Source organism: Ambystoma mexicanum, chromosome 3p (genome assembly GCF_040938575.1).
Source record: "Ambystoma mexicanum isolate Mex_15411 chromosome 3p, UKY_AmexF1_1, whole genome shotgun sequence".
Classification (NCBI taxonomy): domain Eukaryota; kingdom Metazoa; phylum Chordata; class Amphibia; order Caudata; family Ambystomatidae; genus Ambystoma; species Ambystoma mexicanum.
Genome location: NC_090925.1, coordinates 694,333,145 through 694,356,745, shown reverse-complemented (window position 1 = coordinate 694,356,745; position 23,601 = coordinate 694,333,145). Strand labels below are relative to the sequence as shown.

Below are 23,601 nucleotides of genomic sequence, written 5' to 3'. Positions count from 1 at the left end.
GAAACCTACCTCCAAGTGCAACTCTTGGTATGACTCTGATCTCGCCACCCGGAATCACACGTGTAAGGTGGCTGACAGGAAATGGAAGGCATCGGGCACATCCTCTAACAAACTGGTCTGCTCTGAAGGCAATACAGACTCTCTGTCCTGCTTCTCTGCGGCTTCTAACACGTGCAAACTCTTTAAAATCTGCAAGGAGCTGGCCAATCCTTCTGCAGTCTCCAACGGTCCTGTTCCCTCCCAGGTCCCCTGCACAGCTCTGGCTTCTCACTACACCACTAAAATGCAGCACATCCTGTCCTCCCTCTCCCGGCCCCCTTCTTTCTCCCCAACCACCCTGGACAATGTTTCTAGACAGGTCTGATCAATGAATAAGTGTCGTCCAAGCAGGTGCACCCCTGTTCCTCCAGAACCATCAAGGACCACATTGACACCCTTGCTGCAGCTTTGCCCAATTTCTGCAATCACTCTTTTTCCACTGGAACTTCGCCTCAAGCACTCCCTTGTGCACCCACTCTTCAAAACGCCTTCTGCCAATCCTTCCTGTCCAGCAAACTACTGCCTGATCTCTAACACTCCTTTCCTGTGAGAACTCCTGGAAAAGCTGGCCATCTCCCAGCTTACTCTCCACACTGAATCTGTTGGTTGTCTCCCCGACCATCAGTCTGGCTTCAGAGCAGCCAGGAGGCATGGAAACTGCTCTCCTACACACCCGTGAAGATCTGCTCACTAATCTCGATTCTAGCCTTCCTTCTATCCTCATCCTCCTTGATATTTCCTCTGCTATTGACATGGTCAACCATGCCGTCCTGATCAATCGTCTCCGTGAGAACCTGGGCATCCCGGGTCAGGCCCTGGCTTGGATGGCCTCCTTCCTCCTGAACCGACTCCCTCAGGTCCAACGTGGGTCCTTGCTCTCCACCACCTCTCTCTCCACATTTGGTGTTCCCCTGGGCTCCAAACTCTCACCCTAGCTCTTCAATGTGTAATTGGCCAACCTAATCCATACCTTTTCCTCTAATTTCCAGTGTTATGCGGATGACACTCCGCTCTCCTTCAGGCTCGCCTCAGCCTCCTCCCTTCTCTCACACATACCTGACAGTATCTGCGATTCAGGAGTGGGGTGCCTCCAATGATCTCTGCCTTAATGCCAGTAAGACTGAACTCTTTCTCATTGGCACGCCTGCTCCTGCTGTCCTCTCTCACTCTGGCCACCCTGCTTGGGCCCCCTCAACTCATCCTTCTCTCCTCACATCACATCACGGACCTTGCAGAAGGCCCACTACCAGCAGTTCCTCCAAAGGGGTATTCTTCCTGTTCTCACTTTTTCCCTAAAAGCCCACCGTCTCCAGAACCCTGGTTCTCTCTCGGCTGGACTACAGCAACAGCCTCTTTCTCAATCTGCCTTCCTCTACTCTCTGCCCTCTGCCACTAAACTAGAACAGGACTGTGAGATGTGTCCTTGGCTTCAATCCCAGGGACTGTATCTCTCCAGCCTTGAAATCTCTCCACTGGCTACCGATGGCTGCAAAGATCAAGTTTAAGACACACTGCATCATCACAAGGCTTCCTGGGGCTGGGGCCCGCACATCATCCAACTTGCTCTTCCTAAACACCATCCTTCTCAAGCCCTTCGCTCAGACACCAACTCTCTGAGGGTCAGACCCTTCTCCTGGCAGAGAGTGTGGTATAGATCTCTCTCCTCTGCAGGTGCCTCCCTCTGGAATGGCCTCCCTGCCCCTCTCAAACTTGAGCCGGACCACCCGAATTTGCTGAAGCAGCTCAAGACCTTCCTTTTGGCTTCAGCCTTCTCCCTCTCCCCTGCTGACTGACATGTCTGCTGCGCTGACTGGTTGCCCAGCTACCCCCCAGAGTCTCACTGGTACCAGGTTCCCCCACGACCAGAAACCCCTGCACTGCCTGCGGGCCTACCACGCACGTAGGGGCTGTATCTGGAACCCTACAGTCTCCTGCCTCCTTGCACTTAGCCAGAGCTTCGCTGCACTTACTCAGAGCAATGATGCTCTAATTGCACTTCGTCCTCTACTCCCCCCACCCTTTTGCATATCGCACTTGCATGATCTGAATGACAATGCCTAGTAAGATCGGTTGTTTTGTCCTCCCTCTGTCTTCTCTTCCTTGTCGCGCCTAGAAAAACTTGTGTGCAGGCACATTATAAATAACTTCCCATATCATATCAAGGTAACTGAGGTTTAAAGACGAGGAAGGCATTTAAGTGTTACTGACTCAGCAAATTCCAGAGTAGCATTCCAGGCAGGATTGATCATCCAGTGGGACGAAGAAAAATACTAAAAACAATGTCCCTTTATTACACAGGGCTGGTCACAAAGGCAGTACAAAATAAATAATGGAAAGCAAATGGAATTGTACCTGCAGAGAAAGATAACACTAATAAGCATTGGCAAAGTCAAAAAATGTGGATTTTGCATGGGTAAAACACACGCCGGACCGAGAAGAAGACAGGCAGGGGGAACACAAGGTGAAAAGGGACAATATCACTGCAAAATAACGAGGATTTAAGGAAAAGGAACAGCACAGTGGACTGAGGAGGCATAGTTTTATAAACTAGGGTCCTGCCCGGCAGGCACCAATGCTGGGTCTATTCGAACATTCATGTTTGTAAGGCTGCAGCACTTTCGTTGTTTGAATACGGGGCCTTTTAGACAAGGGTTGTGCACATTAGACATTTAACAAAAGTAAAAGACAGTAGGAGCTTGGTGGATACTATCTACATATATAATTTCAAGCAATCACCATCACTAACCCAGAAGTGTCGACTAGTGCCTGCCAACAGATCAGGAGGCAAGCTCAATAAGACATTGCTCCAGCCTAGAGGGAACCATGGGGTGGTAATATGGGGGAGGAGACGTGTGCCAGCTCCTTGAAGCCCACAATACCCATTAGACGCGTAGCTCAGTGGTTCCAATCCCTACTGCAGAGGTCCATGCAAAGCTGCACGACAGAATAGAAACTCAGACAGCTTCTTCTACTTTCTCTTTCAGGAGTAAGCACCAAATAGCCCAGAGCGTATGCAGAGCTTACATTCTGCGTTCTCATGCTACATATCTCCAACCAGAGGGTTCCACTGAACCCATATCCTGCATATTCCATAACAATCAAAGAGGATTTCAAAGTACACTTCTCAAAACCTTTTCCAATGTTCAGGAAATACTGGCGACAGGCTTTGTACATCAGGCTCCCCAAGAAGCATGAATCTTAAGCCGTTTCTTTTACATTGGAGCATTAATCAATTAAAACGTGTTTTAACCAAGACAGAAATGCAAATCCCAACAACAGATAAAGCACCAGTAAAGCCTGACAGCAACAAGATGACTACCATAGTAACAGCAGACTCTAAGCAGCATCAGTCAAGGGAGCAACCTTACACTGCAGACCATAAGTGGCACTATGTAACTGGTACCACTTACCAAACAGCAGTGTATATACGTGTAAGTGAACAACTTAAATGCAACATAGTTTAAAGTGTATGTGTCCCCCCTGCTCTGCAATGAGAGAGCACAAAACACAGCAAAGATAAAGCGACATGCCAGTGTTCATAATTGCTGAGAGCTATACAGCTCCTGTACAGGGCCTAATAGACTAACTTACTTGACACCAACAGCTTCCAGGAGCTACCTTTGGCTCCCTGAGTCAAATGATTGAATACAAAAAAATCTGACAATATCTTGGAATGCGCATAAAAATGTACATCATGAAACCTCTAGAAAACATGTAAGGAATGAATGGTCATGTGTACTGGATGCAAAGTTATAGTTACTTCTCATTTGGCAGTTAGGCAGATGCTATCAATCTGTGCCTCGTTGTGCAACAGGCAGCAGAGAGAGATTGAGCACGGTTAAATCATAGAAAAGAGGTGTCAGCAGAGATAGAAACGTGGCAATAAAGAGACAGTAATAGATCAATGAAGTAACCGATGTGGCAGAGTAATGGTGCAGCAGCAAAGATCAATAAAGACAAAATAAGAGGTAGCAGCAAGATTGACAAAACTGACAAAAGAAAAGTAAACTAAATAAAAAGGAGAAGCAATTTCAAGAGAACGTGCAAAGTTAAGACATGTAAAGCAACATTGACTGAGATATTGGTGAAAAAGCAAGTTCCACCATCCATCAAGCACTCCATTCGTCAGACTGGAAGCTAATAGCTGCTTGGTCATGATGTACTCAGAGGAAAATTCTGACACCACCCAAGAGATACTTCCACTGCCTTCAAGCAGTCACCCAGGAATAAAGAAGCAGAAGAGGAAGATAAGAAAGAAGGGGAAGACAAAAAAGGAAGAAGGGATAAAGAAACTAGTAGAAACACACAGGTTAGACGAAAGCCATGTTGTGCATCTAATTTACACTAGCCATCCCATTTTATCCACAAAGGAAAACAAACAAAAAGGTATGCAACCAAATAGAACAAATACACTGTTTTGTTTGTCGGACCACAGGGGGCCCGTAGATAGAACCTAACTGTTGAAAGGATGTTGTTTCTTAGTAAATTCATACATAACACACAAACTGCTGATATAGAAAAGTGTTGGTGTCGTATGAAAGTCTTCCACTTGCTCTGATTACATTTTGGGAATACATATTTGAAAAGATAAAAAAAGAACGAATTATTATTGTAGGCAATATATTACATGATTGATATGAATGGATTTCTTCACCTATTTAGATCTGTGAGCTAGTAGGAATTGAATTATATGAAAGCACATTTTTAAAGATACTATTGATGTGATTAGGTAGGAGTAATACAAATAGGCTTTTATAATTGTCAAGAACTATGGAATAATGTATATTTGTATGTTGAGTGTTTTAACTATATGGCTAAAAGGCTTAATACCCAGAAGACACTTTAAAAAAAAAATTTAAGATAGGCACAGACTCTCCTCTCCTTCCACATGATGACTTGTGTAGAAAGCCAACTTTATATGGCGCCCCTTGTGTTATTTTGATTTTGACCAACATTAGGACACTGATCATGTTATTGGTGCAGTTCGACTGCAAGGATGATGGATACAAGGCATACGCAGTTCGGATGGTGCCTTCGGGAGGGATTGAAGCGAACACAGGCTTGGCAATTAAGCTCCGGAGCATCACAGAGTGGCAAGTTTAATCGAAATTACCATCAGGCCTTACATTAACTCTTCAAATTAACAGTGGTTTCGTGCATTTCCCGTTTAGTAGATGTTAAGACTACAGTTCGGGGATTTGCCAGAATACCAAACACGCAGTCGTTCAGGTAGCACGCTCCGCTTGTGCTTCAAAGTATCTCATGATAACATTATGGCAGGCCCAGCATAAAGGCAGTTACAACTTCGTCTGCTTGTCATAAGCCTGGGGCATAATGCGCCACATAAATTGGTAGGATACATTACTAAATAACAGTGAAATGCACTGCTTGCAACAAGTTATACAAACGTGAGCCACACAGACAGCTGCTCACCAAATACTGATTTGTACTCTCCACGGGCGCTCACGCCAGGGACCGGAGCACAACACACACCTCACAGAATACCGCGTACGGAGCACCATTTTTCTTAGAAAAAAAAAAAATGGCACATACCATAACCAACTCCATTCAAAGAACCGCACGCCAAGGATTCCATAGGTGGTCGTTAGCTCGACAAACAACCATGTTGACTCTAAGGTTCACGTTGGAAACAGAACATAGTTTTTGGAACATACCGCCCTCCCTTCCTTATCTATGTCTTAGCTCTTGCACTATCTGAAATGTCGTCAGGCTGAGTACGATAGTTAATTTCACATCCTTACTGTTCATGGCCTGTAAGAATGTGGTTGTATTTTCCCTTGTTCCCTCCCTTGCCTTGAAGTGCTTTGAAACAAATTGTGCATAGGCGCTATATAAATAAACAATCATATCATATCGTTGCAAACGCTTACATTTCTTTTCACCATATCTCTCGAAGTAACATTTTATAAAAGCAGACAGATCAGTTAATTTATTCTCCTGTGGCTGCTCTCTGTAAGGCGGCTCCTCACCTACCCAGGATTTTTTTTAAAAACGTACTTAAAAACACCCTAATCGTGACATCTATGTACAGCGCCATGTTACTTCTCAGATAAATGTTTCTCTTTTTGAATCCCATATGTTCATCCCACGGGAACAGCAGACTTATAAATGCAAAGGTCAGTGTTCTCTGGCACAGACAACTGTTGTCACAGAACATGAATAATAGGGTGCGGGATCATTCTGATGGGCAACATAAAAACCTAAAAATATAGGAATAGAATACAAAAATACAACTGGCGTGACTCATTCTCGCTAAGTGAGAAGTGTGGGATTAGGTGGCCAAAAAGTAACTGCATTTGGAGCACAACTTGAAAAACAGATTTTCCCCAAGTCAGAAACATATAGCACTATCTACTTCCAGAAATGCGGCGCTTTGGGGTGCACTTGAGTGATGAAAACAAACATTCCAGCGAGGAAACAGGAAGCCTTGGTTCTATAAAGTTCTACAAATCAAACGTCGAGTGGGCGACTATAGTTCTGGTTTCCCACTCATGCAGCTGAAACTGTAGTTATGTCAACAAGCAAGATGCAAGAGGATGAAAACTGCACCATCTCCAATAAAGGCAAACATTCTTCCTTTACGAAAGGAAGATCAACGCGTTTTGCACACGAGTGCTTCTGCAGAATTACAACTTCAAAAAATGTAATTGCAGCTCTGGAGAAGTGCTCCTATCGGCTGACTCTACTTTCGAGTATCCCCTAGAATAAGCTTTGTTGGCGATGATATGAGACTTCCTCCCTTTACTTCTTGGTATTTTTTTAAAAATACCCTCAATGCTCAATATCACCAGGTAACAGAAATTTCCATCGCAGCATGCACTCAGCCACTAAGGCGATGTGAGAGTAGCCAATCTGTTCCCGAAGTGATCTGCCTAGGACTCCTCAGCAACCGCCCCATTTAAGGCAAGCTATGTACGTTTTTGCTCAATTTAAATGATTGGGCTTGGTTTGGTGCACTTCAAAAGTGAAAAACGTCCAGTTCTCCCAAACTCCTATACAGATCCATGTCAGGTCTGTATACTTGGTGAAAATGGAGGCCATGCTACAAGATAGGCATGATCTGAGTGGAATCAATGAGTGTGCACATGCAAGTATATATTTACAGATCACAGTGTATACACAAGGGGATCTGTAATTTGGGTGATCTGTAAGTGTGAGATATGCGTTGATTGCTGGATAGTTTTATAAAGGTAGGTACCGGGGCCCACTTGAGAGCACTTGGCAGAGTTAGGATGACAGGTGTTGACTTTGTTAGCCACGGATTAAAATTATTCAAGGGATCAGTACTACTCTATGTTAATATTGGTCAATTCCCTAATGCAAAGGTAAGGTGGGTCACTAGGAGGGCTCCAGTTGTAGTTAGTCTTGAGATGGTTGGAATATATTGATGGACCAGCGTGGGAACCTTGTTATGGCCAAAGCCAATCATACTATCCTGGAGCTTTTTCAATACCATACTCTTTTGCAGTCTAATAAAGCCTTCTGGTATTCCCAAGTGTTTGTAATTGTGAGATTACCTCTTCAAACCAACAGCAGCGTTTCGACTGAATGTGGCCGAGTTTAGGTCCTGCTTGCCCCTGCACTGTGGATTTATCAGTGTGATTCTTTGCATTTGTTTTTCCACAGCACTAATGGTGTGGTCTTTTTTGCATATTTCTAGTGGGCAAATGGCATAGAGCAAGTTTCTCAAAGTAATTTGGCACGTACCCCAGGAGGCCATGTGCATTTAAATTATAATTGTTCTTTTATAAAACGCACTTAATACAAGCGAGTGGTTTCTAAGCGTGGGATCGGGATTCAAGCCTCTGTTGCACTGCGCTGTCTTGAGCTATCCTTCCACCCCCATGAACAAATAGCCTTGAATGTGATCCCTACAACCATCATTGGCAAAATTAGAGGTTTAAAAAAAATCATTACATGCAGATGTGTCCTCTGGCTTGGACATATCCTGGGCGCCTGGTTCTGAATACTCTGTAGCTTGTGAACTGGCTCTGCTACGTAAGTGACATTACAATAATTTGTGCATGGTTTGACTAATTACCTCATAGGTTTTACCCTATGGTTGGCCTAGTATCAAGAGCAGCTATCCCATCATGGTAATTTGGGAAACTGATCCCTTAACTGACACGTTTAGTTGAGAACTATTGAAAGCTGGGTACCCAGCGTCCGGAACACACAAAAGGCAGACTGCTTTAGTTTTGCAAGCAGTCGGGGGCCCCTCTGTTTTTGATCCGTCCTTCATCCTTATTCACCCTTATGCCAGGGGCAGATCTAGTGATCAGCATCACCTGTAATTAAGGTGGGGGGAGCATGTGGATTTTTATCAGACAATGTTATATAGCTTAAAACAGAGAATGAACTAGAGGATCACAGTGCCACACAAAGTGGCTTTTTTGGAGATGGATTGAAACTTAGCGTTATGAAATCTAGCTATGTAAATCGTTGTGCCTAAATTTGGGTAGCTGTGAATAGAACTCTTTCCGGGATGATCAAGTAAGCCATTTTCCTTTCAGGAAAAGAGATTAGTTCAATAACAAATGTATGACGAAGAGCTGCATATCAAACTAGAAGATGATCAAATCAATGAGTGTCAAAGATTTTCAGATTTAGAGTGATGGCCCTTGTAAAACTGTCTATAGCACAGGATGTTGCTGCACTGCGGGGGCTAAGAGGCCCTCATGGGATGGCTGTTCTAGTAAGTGCCAGAAAAGGAGGCTATGTGTGAAACTATGCTTCAAACGTCTGCTACTTATGAAATAACCAGAGGCTGGAAAGGCATTCGCAAAATCAGTGTGTCTGTTGATTGTGTCATGAGAAAGGTATAACTGAAACGTTGAGACACTTGTGGATAAGATTTAAGGCAGTACAAAATGTTAAGTGATCATTATCTAGGGTCAGTAATTAAAGATCTAGAAACTACAAAGGAAGCAAGAAATGTGAGTTCTGCGGTCATTCCCTTTCCGGAATGAAGTGTAAAGAGCGTTGGGGATCCAAATATGGTATTGAAAACATGAAGGACTGCTAAATACTTTGTAAATGGAGGGTTTGTGGGTCCTATTAAACGAATTAATATAATAGATATTGTTTTGATTATTTATAAGCATCAGTAAGAGGTGCATAGATTAGTTAATGCAGTCAAAAGGAAATAATTGTATTGCAAGTACTATGAACTGAAGTGGTATGATATATTGATGATGCAAAGATTGTTTTTAGCAAAGTGTAACCGATGAATATTATGAACGTGAAATGTGTACCAGATGTTGTGTATGTGTGTTGAAGATTCAATAAAACCAAAAAGACACAAATACAATTTGTTTTAAAAAAAGAGAATCTTTTGGCTCTGATTCAAGACAAGGGGCCTTCATTGTTAGATTCAACAATCCTGACTATTCATGAAAACAATTTAGTAGGATTTAGTTGCCAGCCACAATGAAATCAAGGAAAATCAGGCCTGCAGACTAGTCTTGTCTAGGGCAGAGAATATGGGCTTTCCTAGATCTGTTGCTACAAAATATACTTCCTAGAGCTCAGAAGACAGGCTTTCATTCAAGGAGCATGTAGTACTATTAAAGAAGTTTATGAAATGTCTGTCACCTGCCTTGCCAAGCTCTTTCATGGAAAAAGCAAAATTACGATTGGAAAGTTGCTGGGAGAAGGTGCCTTTCTTCAAAAGGGATTCATCCAATTGTATTTTATTTGGTTCGTTACTGACTGCTGCCTGAAATATAGAAGAATTTAGCAGGTTCTCCACTTCAGGGTACAGATATGTTCAGAGTAAGAATTCTGATCATGGTCCATCAGCCAGGTATTGCAGTCCAATTCAATGACTTCAGCCAGGCAATCGATTGGAAGGTGGAAAGTCAAGCACGATGCACCAGCGAGGTGGTGTGATAGGTGAAGATTAGGGATGGTCCTCTATTGTGAATTACCACCTCATGGATGCCAACATTTAAGTTGCAGAACGAGTGGACTGCACAATATGCTTGGGATTTGATGTCTGCTTTCTCTCACTGGAGTCAGAAATGGCCAGGGATGTGGTAAATTTAACTTTTAGCCCTCTTAGTATACATCCTAAAATGGTGATTTCATTTTGCCCATAAACATTTCTAGTTTTGAGGGGATGACCAAGGGGAAAGAGGGAATCCGTGAACACTGCCCCCATACCCACTCCCCAAAGTGGAGTGGGGACCCCTGGAACACATTTGTGTGTGTGCCTGGACTCTGGTAACCTGCTTGTGGCCCAGTGTGTCCTGCTGTTGATATGGCTGGGGGGTAATAGGACTATTTGGATCACGTGAACGCTAGTTGATAGATTCAATGTAGATTTTCTATGGCAACCAGTCTCAGATTTCTTTTTGCAACAGCTTTGTTGGATTTGTCTGCCCCACTCTTACGAGTGGGCCATATGTTGGTGTTGTGAGTAATATTGGGGGAAGGGTTAAATGATGCCCTTATAAATGATGTTTGACTTTTGTTAATACTCAGGCACAGCAGTTGTTTCAAAGCATATTACTTGGGATTATCAGAACCACACTTCCATAATTCACAGGCATGAAACGTTCCCATGAAAGCATGCTTTTCAATTAAGTGGCAAAACATAATTTATGTTACACGTATTGTTTAAAAAAAAAAAAAGACATCGTCCAATATTGCCATTATGGGATTCTGGGAAAATCTACAAACCAATGAGACTTCAGCTTTGTGGTTAATCATTTTACCAGAAACTATTTTGGCATTATGTGCATGCAATACAAAGTTACTGGTTCTGCATCTATCGATCTGTCTGTGAGCTAGCATATATGAATATATGTTATACGTACCGTGATATGTTTCTAAATTTATCAACACTTCCTAGGTTTGTAGAAAAAGTGGGGAGTGGACGTGTGCGGGTGGGTGTGTGTGCCCAGTTGCTGTCATATGTGTATGATGGATGATATGGGTTCACAGGGCCTTCTACTTGCTTTATTTCTAAATGATTTCAGACGTGTATATTTGGCAGCAGATGAAAGGACAGACTGTGAGATGACGTGCGATTGTCCTTGTTTGTTGTTGCAACTTTTGAGTTTTTGCTGCACAAACAAGTGTCTCGTTATTGGCCCTTCACTTCCTGGTCCTTGGTGCATAATCAGGAGTTAAACAGAAATGATCAATTTCTAACAAATAACAACGACGTTAACAACATAACTGGTCAAGGTAGAGGCTATAAACAGAGAGTGCAGGTGGCACAGATTTTCACAGCAAGTGCACAACACAATGGGTCTTTGCGGCTTCCAGGTGAAAAACAAGAGTCTGAAGCCAATATAGAAGGTGAGAGGGCGAGTGCAACTTGAACTGTGTACGTTCACGTGGCCACGCAGGTCAGATTAATACACGTAAACCCACTAACGGTCCGGTAATGTCGGGTGTTATGGACAGGGATGTATAGCTCCGTGTGTTTACATGCCTATACTCTTAGAATAAGGACAATGTGACCAAACAAACAAAGGGGGTTACCAAATAGTTACATATTCAGGTGTTTTTTTTCCTTGATGCATACTGCTCAGGTGACACAAACACACTCGCCCCGATACAAGCAGAAATATACAACCAAAGTTACAAAATTATGAGAGAGGACTATGCATATAAAAAAAAACAGTTGTGCCATGGATATTTTGACAGAAATATACATCCACGATGGGGTCATGAACCATGATAGATGGACACAACACTGGGTGCACGAGTGAACTGGCGGCGTTAAGGATTCAAGGCTCAGTAGAACTGTTAAGTAGTGTTCTACCCGTAACCTTCACATTCTAACAAAACATTTGAAAGTGACTAAAACATGAGGTTTTAAAACGACCCACTGTAGGTTGTGGAACCTACATTTGACATTGTAAATCTGAACCCATTAACATGATCTCTGTTCACATTGGACTCATTTCCTTGGCAGAGAATAGTGTGTGCTACAGTGTAAACTTCCCCAAAGCAGTGTTTCAAAGTGGATTGATACATTTGCTACCGTTGTATAAAGTGTAAAACCCCAAGTGCCCAGAATGAGTTAATTGGTCCAAATCACAAAGTAATGTACAACAGCTCAGTACTTTTCAACTTGGAATTACTGACGCAAAGACGAAAAAAGGTTGCCCCTTGTTTGAGGTGTTCTACCGCCACCCCATGAGTATGTAAGGGACATCTGGTGTAAACCCTCTGGACCGCCCATTACACTCGTTAAGTACTGTCGAAATCAAAAGCATAAACGAGAAAAGACAACAAATCTAAGAATTCCCGTTCTACCGTCTGCAGTCTTCTAAAAACATGTTTCCTCCAAACCACGCTCAACTGTTGCGTGTGCTACATTTCTAGAGGCTTCCACGCTATTCTGGGCATGCGTAAAACTCACTTGACCAACGTCTTCACAAGAAAATCCCAATGTGCTCGCAACATACCGTAACGTGTCCCTTAACACCGGAAACTGAATGACAGCTCTCTTACCAGGGACATGCATTCCCCCTACCGTGGTCTATTTGAATGTGCCTGTACACAAGACGTTTCCGCTGTGCTCAAGTTCATGAGCATCCAGCAACAGAGCGTGTCATTATTCCCACGCAGTCAAAAGTTACTTTTTGGGTTTTGATATGTCTACCCAAGGCAACAACAACAACAAAAATCAATGACAAGACATTATTTGCGTTGTAAAGTCCAATAGGACACCTTCCGCAAGTTCTTAGAACAAGGCAGTAACCATTCAATACCAGAGTTTGTCACAAGGAAACTAGTGCGTTGGGTTGACCCACCTCTTTTTTAGACCAACAAAACCAACACCTCTAAAAAGGTGTCACAACCTGTAAGGGAAAAGGGGTAATTTTACTCCTTTGGACATTGACATTCCGTTTGCACAGAATAGAAAACGGCCACGAAAAGGTTTCCAAGGCAGTTGTGCAAAAATATCACCACAATAAATATAAAAAAAAGAGTAAGGTTCCAGACTACGGTCATTTCGAATGGAGAAAGCAGTGAAATACTACAGATAGACCTGAGTAACCATTAGTCCATCATTGCTTTCACCAATATTGAAATTCCCAGAGAGAACCTAAACTCGTATGCTCGGCACAAACCTCAAAATGCTTTATGAGCGGCTGGGATATTTCACATGTAACATATTTACAAACATCCATTCATGCTTTTCCAGCCACTGACATTAGTGTACCAAAAATGCTTACAAATTGCATTACTGTAGTGGCTGTTGGGCTGCTGAAGATGACCTGGTTCTCTGGGGTGGACATCCGGGGGTCGGGATCTCCATAGTCTGGACTGCTGTCACTGCCCGGTGACGGGGTCGAAGGGGGGCGGTCAGACCTGTCCACGGGGGCGAGATCTGTAGACGGTGAAGCTGGATTTTGCGCCCCCAGGTCCAGTGAGGATGGGTCTGTAGCGGGTGCCCCTTCTGTGCCCCCTTGCGAGGACTTGGCATCCATGGAGCGGTTATGTTTAGTTCTTGGCTTCCTCGTTTTGGGGGCGGCGACTGCACAAGTCTCTTTCTTGGGAGCCTGTTTAACGGTCGGTATATCCGCCCCAGCGGCCACGGGCTCCACGTGCAGCAGCAGCAGCATCCCGTTCTTGACAGCCTTTGACATCTTAAGGGTGACCTCACGGCTGGAACTCGAGGGAAGGTGGTTGGTGCACAGTGCTGCTGATTCAAGTGTCTCCAAAGTGCAGTGGTCAGGAGTGTCCCGGGACCCGGGTTCTTCACCGTCCTCGGGGGGGTATAGGCAGTCCCCGCTGATCATGGTGGCCAAGTCCTGCAGCCTCCGGAGCGGGATGTAGCAGGAGGCGGGGTCCTGTCCGAGGGCAGGCCTGGGGGCCTCGTCCCGATATCCATTGGGGGGCTCGAGGTCTTCCTTCCCGTGAGGGGCGTTGCTCCCCGACAACACAAGCACACTGTTCCGGGTAGGCAGCGCGGAGGCCTGGTCCATGCTGTGCAGACATCCACCTGGAGAAAGAGAGAGAAACAAGACAGCGTTACAAAGGGCTCAGCCAAGATGGCAGCCGGGGCTGCACAGGCCTGGCTTGCTTGGCCAGAGTACCCTGTGCAGAGAGTCAAGGCAGTAGCCTTGGGATTGAAGGCCCGGGGCCGTGTCGCGGGAGTTTCAGTATGAGCAAGGACAGCACTTCACCCGGTACGTGCAGCGGACTTGCCGTGCCGGTGCATTCCCCCCCGCCCCTCCCTCCCCGGATACAGGCAGCTGGGTGCGCGACTCAGAAGCCCGGGCTGCACTGCACACATGTTCTACGGGATCGCGTGGCCTGCAACAGACACCTCACCCTCCCAATCCCGCACTGGACTTTGATGCCCCCCCCCCCGGGAAATGGTGTTGGCGTGCCCCCTCCAGGATGCCCCTACCATGTTCCCTTCCCGGCTCGCAGCACTCCCAGGACAAGGAAGGCTGTGCAGAGCCCGGGATCGCGTGGCCTGGCTATGCACCCAGTCCCTGAAGATGTATGACCGTGCACACGTTTCCCCTTCCCCATATGATGCCCTCACCGTGCCCGCTGCCTCCCCGCACGCCGCCCCACCAGGCCGGGGGACGATGTGCAGGGTGCTCCGCTCTGCGGCCTCCTCCTCTGCCTCCTCCAGTGAACTGAGCTAACCCGGGCGGGGGGCGGAGAGAGTGGAGGCGGAGGGAGGGGGCAGGCCGAGAGCGCGGCCCGGGGCTCACCTGCCCGACCAGCCCCTCTGGCCGCACCTAGAAGGGGGCAACGAGATCTTAGTGCAGGAGAAGTAAGTGCTTCACACTGCAGAACATCGCACACTGCACCGAGGACTCGCATAGTGCATGACATCACACAGCACCGTAAGCAGGCCTTTAAACATTGAGCTGCTCTCCCTCGCGACTGCACTACATTTCACGGTAAACTGCAGCAGGGTCTCACGTTATAATGGATTTTACACTATACTACAGGATAAAACGATACACTGCTGGTGCCCCCCAAGGCACTGTTGGGACTTCTCCCCGCACTATGTTTCACTGAAGGATATTTTACACGGTTTTGCGGAAAATAGTTTCATGGGTTATTGTTGTAGTAGGGCCTCGTGCGCTGCAGGACGCCCTGCTATACACTACTCCATAAGGGGCTAAATCAGTACACGGGGGCTTTTCTAGGTGGCTGCAGGCCCTCGCCGCATTATAACTGGGCGTTTTCTACGGCACAGTAGGCCAGCCCAGCAAAGCGGAGATCTTCACGGACATCAACTAAACAGGAGAAACTGTACTGCAGGAGCTCTGAATGCAAGTCAAAGGAGACCTTAACACTAGACCCACTAGAGAAGTGGTATCGAAACTTTTCTATGCGGAGCCCTCCCTCGATTTAAAGTAGTGTGGCCGGGACCCTCAAATGCCATGATGGCTTATTTTCTATTTAAAACAACCCAGTGCTCTTTTTTGGAAGGGCCTCGCACCCCTCCCCCACATTTAAAACAAATTAGTTATTCGGCTGCAAAGCAACCTTTAACATTTACCATTTCATCCAGATACTATACATAAAAGATCAGTTCATTATTTTAAAAGGCAAAACATTTTACAATACAATGGTTAAATCAGATTAAACATCCCCAATTCATTTAATTTAACTTACAAGTAAATCAGACAATGCCATTTTTTTAAACCTACCACAATGATTCGAATATAAAAAATCTAAAATATTAGTACTTCCTACTCATTAAATTTGAGCCAAGGTGATTTAATTGTAGCTGCTAAAGCCCTGAGAAAACTCCAAACTGCTAGCAAATCTTAAGTTACAGACCCATCTAAACATCTCTTCCACCTTCTACTGCAGCCCCCATAGGGGGAAAATGCAGTTCAGGGCATTTCCCAGATAATGCCCAATTGTCACAACCTCGTCCTCAGCACAATATCTTCATTTGCTCTCGGATCAATTATATTATATTGGAGAAGTTCTAACGGAACTTCAGAAATTCGTTTCGTGCAAAGCAACTAGGGTAAATGGACAAAAATGGTGCTACCACTCCCGGTTTCTCATGGTCCCACCGTGAATGTGACAGGAAAGAGTAACCGTGCATTGATTCAATGGTGTTAATCCAATCACAGGTTCTCAAACGTGTCTTGTGGTCTTCATTGCAACTCCTGTTGGGAAGGAGAGCGGGTCTTCCCACCCCTCTAGGCGATAATGAATGAGGAATAAACACTAAGAGAATACATTTAGGGAGCAGGGGTTGCACACAAAGGGGGGCATGCATTGCAAGCTATATGGTAGATGCAGGTGTAAACGCCATCTGGGCGAGCGGCAGCCATCTTAGAAGTTAGACTCAAGTGCACCATCCCACAGAGCAGATAGCAAGGCCCTCCTGGCCCAAATGATCCCTACATGAAAAATACAGCCTTGCAATGCTTTCAGACCCCTGCATGCCACAACACCACCCAAACTCAGAACACTGACCTTAAAATCTTAACACTCGTTGATCGATCACTAAGATCAGAAGGCAAGGCTATCACGCATTCAGTAATGGGTCACATGATTTGTGCAGGGTGGCATCAGAAGTATAGCCCAAAGCTAAACTGGAGGACCTTGGGAGTTGCTGATCTGTCTGGGAGTGAGTGAAGGGTGCGAGTTAGTGTGACCTCTGTTCTCCCCCAGAGCCCACCCCTGTATCTGCCAGGTGCATTGTTACAATCATAACACTAACATTGTGTGTCAGAGTAGCTAATTGTTAGGTCTGTTCATCGCAGATGAAGAGCCCAGCAGCACAATCGTGAACAAAGATAGACAGATCGGACCAAAGAATAATTATTAAATGCCATGAGAGTTGGTATACACCCCTGGATCTATACATATTGTGTAGAAGACGGACCAATGGCCTGGAATCCCATATGGAGCAGGCCCTACATCTATAGGCCTCTGTCAATCCGAATTGTACTATATATGATTGTCATTAATGACGCTGTTTGTGCTTATAATGTACCGCATTTGCCGACAGACCTCAGAATGTTCAGCGGCAGCAGAGTTCTTTGCGGATGCATTCCTATTTTTGTATAAATAAATACTGGTTATCCTTGCAAGTGTCTTGGGCCTTTTTCCCCAGTGCACTGCATTTCTTCTGGTGTGCGCGTTCAGGGGTGTTCCTTCATTTGGTGACCCAACCGTGATACCAACGACCCCTGCACTGACAGAGGCTTACAAGCCGCTTCTCCCAAGGGCCTGCGCCCACCTGCAGCGACAAGTCCCAAACGTATTCATCCCAGAGGTTTGTAGCATTCGGTTTTACAGAATTCCTGTCTGCTCTTTGAAGCCGGGCGCAGCTCCGGAGAGAGTGCTGGCCGGTGTTGGGACCCCATGACGGAGGAGTTTGGGTAAACGCGCTTATGTGAGTATATCCTTGCAAGGGATAACAAGTAGGGCAAGGGTATATGAAGGAGTGTGGGTTGTTAACAAGTGGAGAACAAGGTTGTTTGTATAGTGTAGGTGTGCCTTTTGCTTTTTTTAAATTATTGAATTTTTAAGGAGTCTATTACGGAAAAGAAAATGGTAGTGTCAGGTGCCTCCCAGAATGAGGGGAGGGAACAAGTTACTTACCTGTAACTGTTGTTCTCCAGCATGGGTCTGGCATGGATTCACATGCTCATGAATATTCCCCGCCGTCAGGCTGGGAATCCTCGGTAAAGAAAAAACCAGTATCAGTTTCGTTTCTGATCTGTCTTTCGTAGTAATAACCAATCACTGATCTCTGCGTCATACTGACCACAGCCAATGACTGCCCTCTACCTAAGCCCCGCCTCTGGCAGCCATCTTCAGATTTGGTAGCAGGTGAAGTGGCAGTATGACCAAGTGAAGAGCCGCAGAGGGGTAGGCGGGAGGGTTCGCATGTGAATCCATGCCAGACCCATGCTGGAGAACAACAGTTACAGGTAAGTAACTTGTTCCTTCTCCAGCATGGGGTCTGGCATGGATTCACATGCTCATGAATAAAGAATACATAGCAGTACACACATGCACAACCACGGGAGGTGGCAAAGGCTCAACATTAAGCATTACATCAAACTCAACATTAAGCAAATCTTACCTCCTCACCAGGCTCACCTTAGGCGAACAGGTTGCGCAGCACTGCTTGGCCGACCCTGGACTCCTCCCTGGAATCCCGATCGACACAGTAGAATTTCGTGAAGGTGTGCGTCGACCTCCACGTAGCAGCCCTGCAGATGTCCAGCAAGGGCACACCAGATAGGAACGCTGTGGTAGCTGCGATCGCTCTGGTGGAATGGGCTCTCGGACGGCCAGGCAGCGGTGGGTTTGCCAACCCATGACAGTACATGATACAGCCGGAGAGCCATCTGGAAATGGAAGCCTTCGAGAGAGCCTTCCCCTGATTGACAGGTCCAAAGTTCACAAAGAGTTGTGACGTCTTCCGAAAACCCTTTGTGCGGTCCACGTAGAACTTCAGCGCTCTAGCCACATCCAGCGAGTGCAAAGTCCTTTCAGCCGGCGACGGGAAGAAAACAGGCAATACCAAGATTTCATTGAGGTGGGAGTCCGACGGCACCTTGGGCATGAAGGAGGGGTGCGTCCTGAGCACTACCCTCATGTCGTGAAAAGTCAAGTACGGCGCCTTGCAGGAAAGGGCCTGGATCTCTCCCACCCGTCGTGCGGAGGTGATGGCCACAAGAAACGCTGTTTTCCACGACAAGAACTTCAACGGAGCCGAGTGCAGAGGCTCGAACGGATGTCCCATGAGCTTGGTCGGCACCACGTTGAGCTCCCACGCCGGGGCCGGAGCCTTCACCGGCGGGAACGATCTGAGCAGTCCCTTCATGAACTCTTTCACCAGATGATGAGACCACAAAGACGTCCGCCCCGTGGTTCTGGTGTATCAGGAGATCGCAGCAAGATGAATCTTGATGGACGCGTGTGCCAGTCCAGCTTTGGCCAGCGTCAGTAGGTACGGCAGTACTTGCGGAGCCGTAATCCGCAGAGGGTTAATCTTCTGTGCGTGGCACCAGACAGAGAACCTCTTCCATTTGTGTCCGTAGCATTTAAGAGTTGAGGACGCCCTGGCCTTTGCAAGAACCTCTCTGCAGTCGGCCGGTATGTCGTATCCTCCAAACTCTAATGCTGCAGGAGCCAGGCCTGCAAGTTCAGCGACTTCGGGTCGTGATGGAGGATGGCGCCTCCTTCCCTGGAGAGAAGATACGCGTCCACTGGCAGCTTGATTGACGGGGACGCTGACAAGTCCAGAAGGTCCGGGAACCATATCTGCCTCGGCCACGCAGGTGCGACGAGGATCATCCTGCACCGTGACCTCTTGGGCTGGTTGATGAGCCGGATCAGCAATGGCAATGGAGGGAACGCGTATAGAAACAGGCCCTCCCAGGGGAACGAGAAAGCATCGCCCATGCTCCTCGGCTGGGGAAACCTGCTGGCGAACCTCCGGCACTTGGAGTTCGTCGCCGTCGCGAACAGATCGATCTGGGGTGTGCCCCACCGTCGGAAGAGGCGGTCCACTAGATCCTGTCGTAGTTCCCACTCGTGGCCCGAGCGCAGCTCCCTGCTGAGTGAGTCGGCGATGGTGTTTTTTATCCCTGCCAGATGAAACGGCACCAGAAACATCCCTTGGGCGACGGCCCAATGCCACAGATCCTGCGCCTCCCTGGACAGGGCTGGGGACCTGGTTCCGCCCTGTTTCCTGATGTAGAACATGGTGGTGGTGCTGTCGGTGAAGATCCTCACCACCTTGCCCTTGATGGACGGAAGGAAGGACCTGAGGGCCCAAAACACTGCACGGAGCTCCAGGACGTTGATATGGAGGGACTTCTCCGTCGGGAGCCAAAGGCCTCTCACGTGCAGATTTACGGTGTGCGCTCTCCACCCTTCCAGGGAGGCATCCGTGGTCACTGTCTCCTGGTGGCTGGGGGTCTGGAAGTCCATGCCCACCGTCAGATGTGCGCGGGTGCCCCACCACCGGATCGCGCGTCGGAAACTCTCGTCGAGTGTGATCCTCTCCTCGAAGCTGCCCGTCGTCTGGATCCAGCGCGCGTCCAGGAACTCCTGCAACGGGCGCATCCGGAGCTTGCACAGGGGGATGAGGTAAATGCAAGAAGACATCATTCCGAGGAGGGACTTGATGGACCTCACTCTGGCCGCGTCCGCAACCAGCATCCGCTGCACCTTGCCCTAAATAGCTCTCGTCCTTTCCTCCGACGGAGAGGCCAGAAGCGACACTGTCGAGCTTCGCTCCCAGAAACAGTGCGTCTTGCGCGGGCACCAGGTGGGACTTGGCGTAGTTTATGGAGAATCCCAGGTCCGTGAGAAGTTGGACGGTCCTTGCCGTGTGCTCCACGGCGAGCTCCTTCGTTTTTGCTCGGATGAGCCAGTCGTCCAGGTAGGGGTAGACGTGGATCCCCTCTCGGCGCAGCTGCGCCGCCACCGGTGCGAGGCACTTGGTGAACACCCTGGGTGCCGACCTCAGTCCGAAGGGAAGGGCTCTGAACTGATAGTGACGCCCTTGGACCACGAACCTGAGAAACTTTCGGTGTCCCTTTAGGATGGGAATATGGAAGTAGGCATCCTCCAAATCCAACGACGACAGGAAATCGCCCTCCTCCAGCTGACCCAGGACGTGTTGGAGGGTGACCATCCGGAACTTCTGTGCCTTGATGAATTTGTTCAGTCGTCGTAGATCCAGGATGGGACGCCATCCTCCCGTCTTCTTCTTCACGAGGAAGTATCTTGAGTAAACTCCGGAGCCCCGAAGCCTCTTTGGGACAAGCTCAATGGCGCCCTTCTTGAGCATCGCCTTTACCTCCAAGAGAAGTTGAGGGACGTGATGTTCTTTCCTGGCCACAGGGGGGACGCGCGGGCACCTCTTTAGAAATTCGAGCACGTGACCCTGGGCTAGGGCGTCCAGCACCCAACAGTCGGTGGAGATGGACTCCCACACGCTGACGAAGCTCGCCAGCCGGCCTCCCACCGGGGTGCTTCGGTGGGGGCCCGACCCCACGGCGGGTTCAGTCCTGCTTCGACGAGGCTTTGCCGCCTTGACCTCCTTGGCGATGACGGCGGGGTTCGCCTGACTTGCCTCGTCCTCTGTAAGCTTCCTGCGACGACGAACGGGCCGCTTGACGGTAGGCGGAAAATCCGCCGCCGGAACCTTTGGAGGCACCCTGTTTGCCTCCGCCGCTCCGAATGGGTGGCCACCGTTGCTGGAGAACCCCAAGAGCCCAGGCCGTCTCCGTGTCTGCCTTGATGGCTTGAAGGGAATCGTCCACTGTTTTCCCAAACAGGTTGTTTCCGTCGAACGGCATGTCCAAGACTCTGGTCTGCACGTCCTGACGGAAGTCAGTAGCCTTGAGCCATCCACGCCGCCTAAGGCACACGCCGTTGCCCAACTGGCGAAATCCAATGCCAGCGATGTCCGTCGCAATCGTAATGGCGTGGTCCGACGCCACCTCTCCTTCCTGCAAGATCTCTAGGGCATCCGCCCTCTTGTCGTCCGGTATGAAGTCCAGCAGGGGGGCCAGTTTGTACCACAACTCCCTGTCGTAGCGGGCTACGATAGCCAAGGCGTTGGCCGCCTTAATCGTCGGCGCTGCAGACGAGATGACCCTGCGTCCCATCGTATCCAATTTATTTCCCTCGCCGTCCGGCGGGGAAGTCGATGTAGAGGCCGCGCCCCCCCCGCTTTCTTCCTGGCCGCCGCGGAGACGACAGAGTCCGGGGTCGGCTGTGCCCGAAGGCACAAGGGGGCCTTGTCCGGGACTCGGTACTTCTTCTCGTACCGATCCCTTCTAGCCGGCGTCGTGGATGGGTTCTTGAGGAGGGCGAGGCCCTCATCCCAAATATCGTCCAGTAGAGGCACGGAGAGGACCGTCTTCCTCTTGGCCTCGCGCCGTTGATAAAGGAAACCTTCCTTCTTCTTCTCTTCCGGGCAGAGCTGGAAAAGCTCGGATGCCCTGGCGATCATGGAGTGAAACGATCCAATCTCGTCGGGCGGGGAAGCCTGGGTGGGAGGTGACGACGGCAGATCCTCGTCGTCCGTACCCGTCACGGCCGTGTCAGTCCCCGTATCATCCCCACGAGTCGTGGACGGGGAGGAGGGCTGAACAGGGCGCGATGGCTGAAAAGGAGGTGGAGGATGAATCCTTCTTCTCTTAGGGGGAGGGCTCCCAGAAGGGCCTGGCTCCGGGTCCTCCGTCGGGAGCGGTTCCTCCGCTGGTGGTAACGGCAGTCTCGTCCTTATCTTCGAGCATAAGGACTGTATAGCCAACAAAATGGCCGCCGAGTTGTCTTGCGGCGCTGGTTGAGGGGAGTCCGACGGGCGGTCAGGGGCCCCGTCAGCACCCTCGACGTTATCGTCGTCTCCTACGTCGGGATCCCTCCCGACGGGCTGGTCTTCTTCCACGCCAACGCCGTGGCTTAAGACCTCGATCAGCTCTTCCTCAGAGGTTGTGGCCGAATCCACGACGACCTCCTGCCCCCCTTTTTCTTCTCCGTCTGAGGTTTCACGGGGGTCCTGTCGATGGGCATAAAAGAGGACTCCCTCCGCGGTGGCAAGGATACTCTGAGCCCCGAGGTCACCACCACTGGTGTAGCCTCCACAGGCTGAGCCAGGGTCGCTGCGACTGTCTCGATAAAGGCCTTGGCCAGATGGATTAAGGCTTTCACCACCTTAGGTGCGCTCACCGCCTTCTCCTTGAGGGGAGGGACACTGCCTCGCTCTCCCTCCGATGGGGCCTTCGAGCTCGACCGGGGCCTCTCCAGGAGCTTCGCCGGGTGCTCGGCCTTCCTCTTACCCGAACCAGAGCGTTGGTGCCGGGGAGGATGCGCCCTGCCTGGCGCCCCTAGAGCCCGACCGTTCGGCGCTCCCGGTGCCAGCGGACTCGCGGTGCTTGGCCTTGTGTTGGACCCCCGTCGCCGGGGCGTCCTCAAAGGTCTTAGAAGACCGCTCGGATTTCTTCTTCTCGCCTGACGGGCTCTTCCCTTCCAGCCAGTTGGCGAGACGTTGATGGCGGTCCTTCATGGTCCGCTCTGACATATTGCCGCAAAACGCACAGTCCTTCTCCACGTGCGTCTTGTCCTCATGTAGGCAGTAAAGACAAAAGGAGTGTTCGTCCTCCTTAAAGACATTCTGAAGCTGGCATCCAGGGCAGACCCTGAACAGCTTTCCGGGCGTCAAGCTTCCCTTCTCCTGGGCCATGTCCGAGATGGGCCTGAGAAACTTCTGGAGTCCTCCAAAAGCGTGGCTTGACGAAATCTTCACCCTTGAGGGGCGTAGACGAATCCGACAAGGGTCCCCGTTGATCGGATGAAGAAACGGTGGAGCTTGAGGCTCTTTTTGACCGAAAAATCGAAGTTTTTGAGAAAAAAAGTGAAAAATAGCACTAACGCCCGAGAGCAATAGCACGAGGATCCCAACACTTGAACGTGTGGTAAAAATCTGAAGATGGCTGCCAGAGGCGGGGCTTAGGTAGAGGGCACTTACTGTGTAACAGTAAAAAAGGAAATAAATGTGAGCGCGGGTACAGTAACGGTTGCTATTTTAGCTTATTGTTTTCG

The 23,601-nt window shown here is 48.5% G+C and overlaps 1 protein-coding gene across 4 annotated transcripts in view; it reads right to left on the bottom strand.

Annotated features, from left to right (window-relative positions):
- Positions 1–23,601, bottom strand: part of NSD1 (nuclear receptor binding SET domain protein 1) — a 1,891,114-nt gene that overhangs the window by 1,669,902 nt on the left and 197,611 nt on the right. For 2 of the 4 annotated variants that reach the window (XM_069651497.1, XM_069651498.1), the window contains exon 2: positions 13,260–14,029. In XM_069651497.1, coding sequence (XP_069507598.1) covers positions 13,260–14,012 — 753 coding nt within the window. In that variant the 5' untranslated portion in view covers positions 14,013–14,029. Of the gene's footprint in view, positions 1–13,259; positions 14,030–14,581; positions 14,829–23,601 lie in introns of those variants that run through there. The other 2 variants (XM_069651496.1, XM_069651499.1) reach the window with 2 other exon arrangements.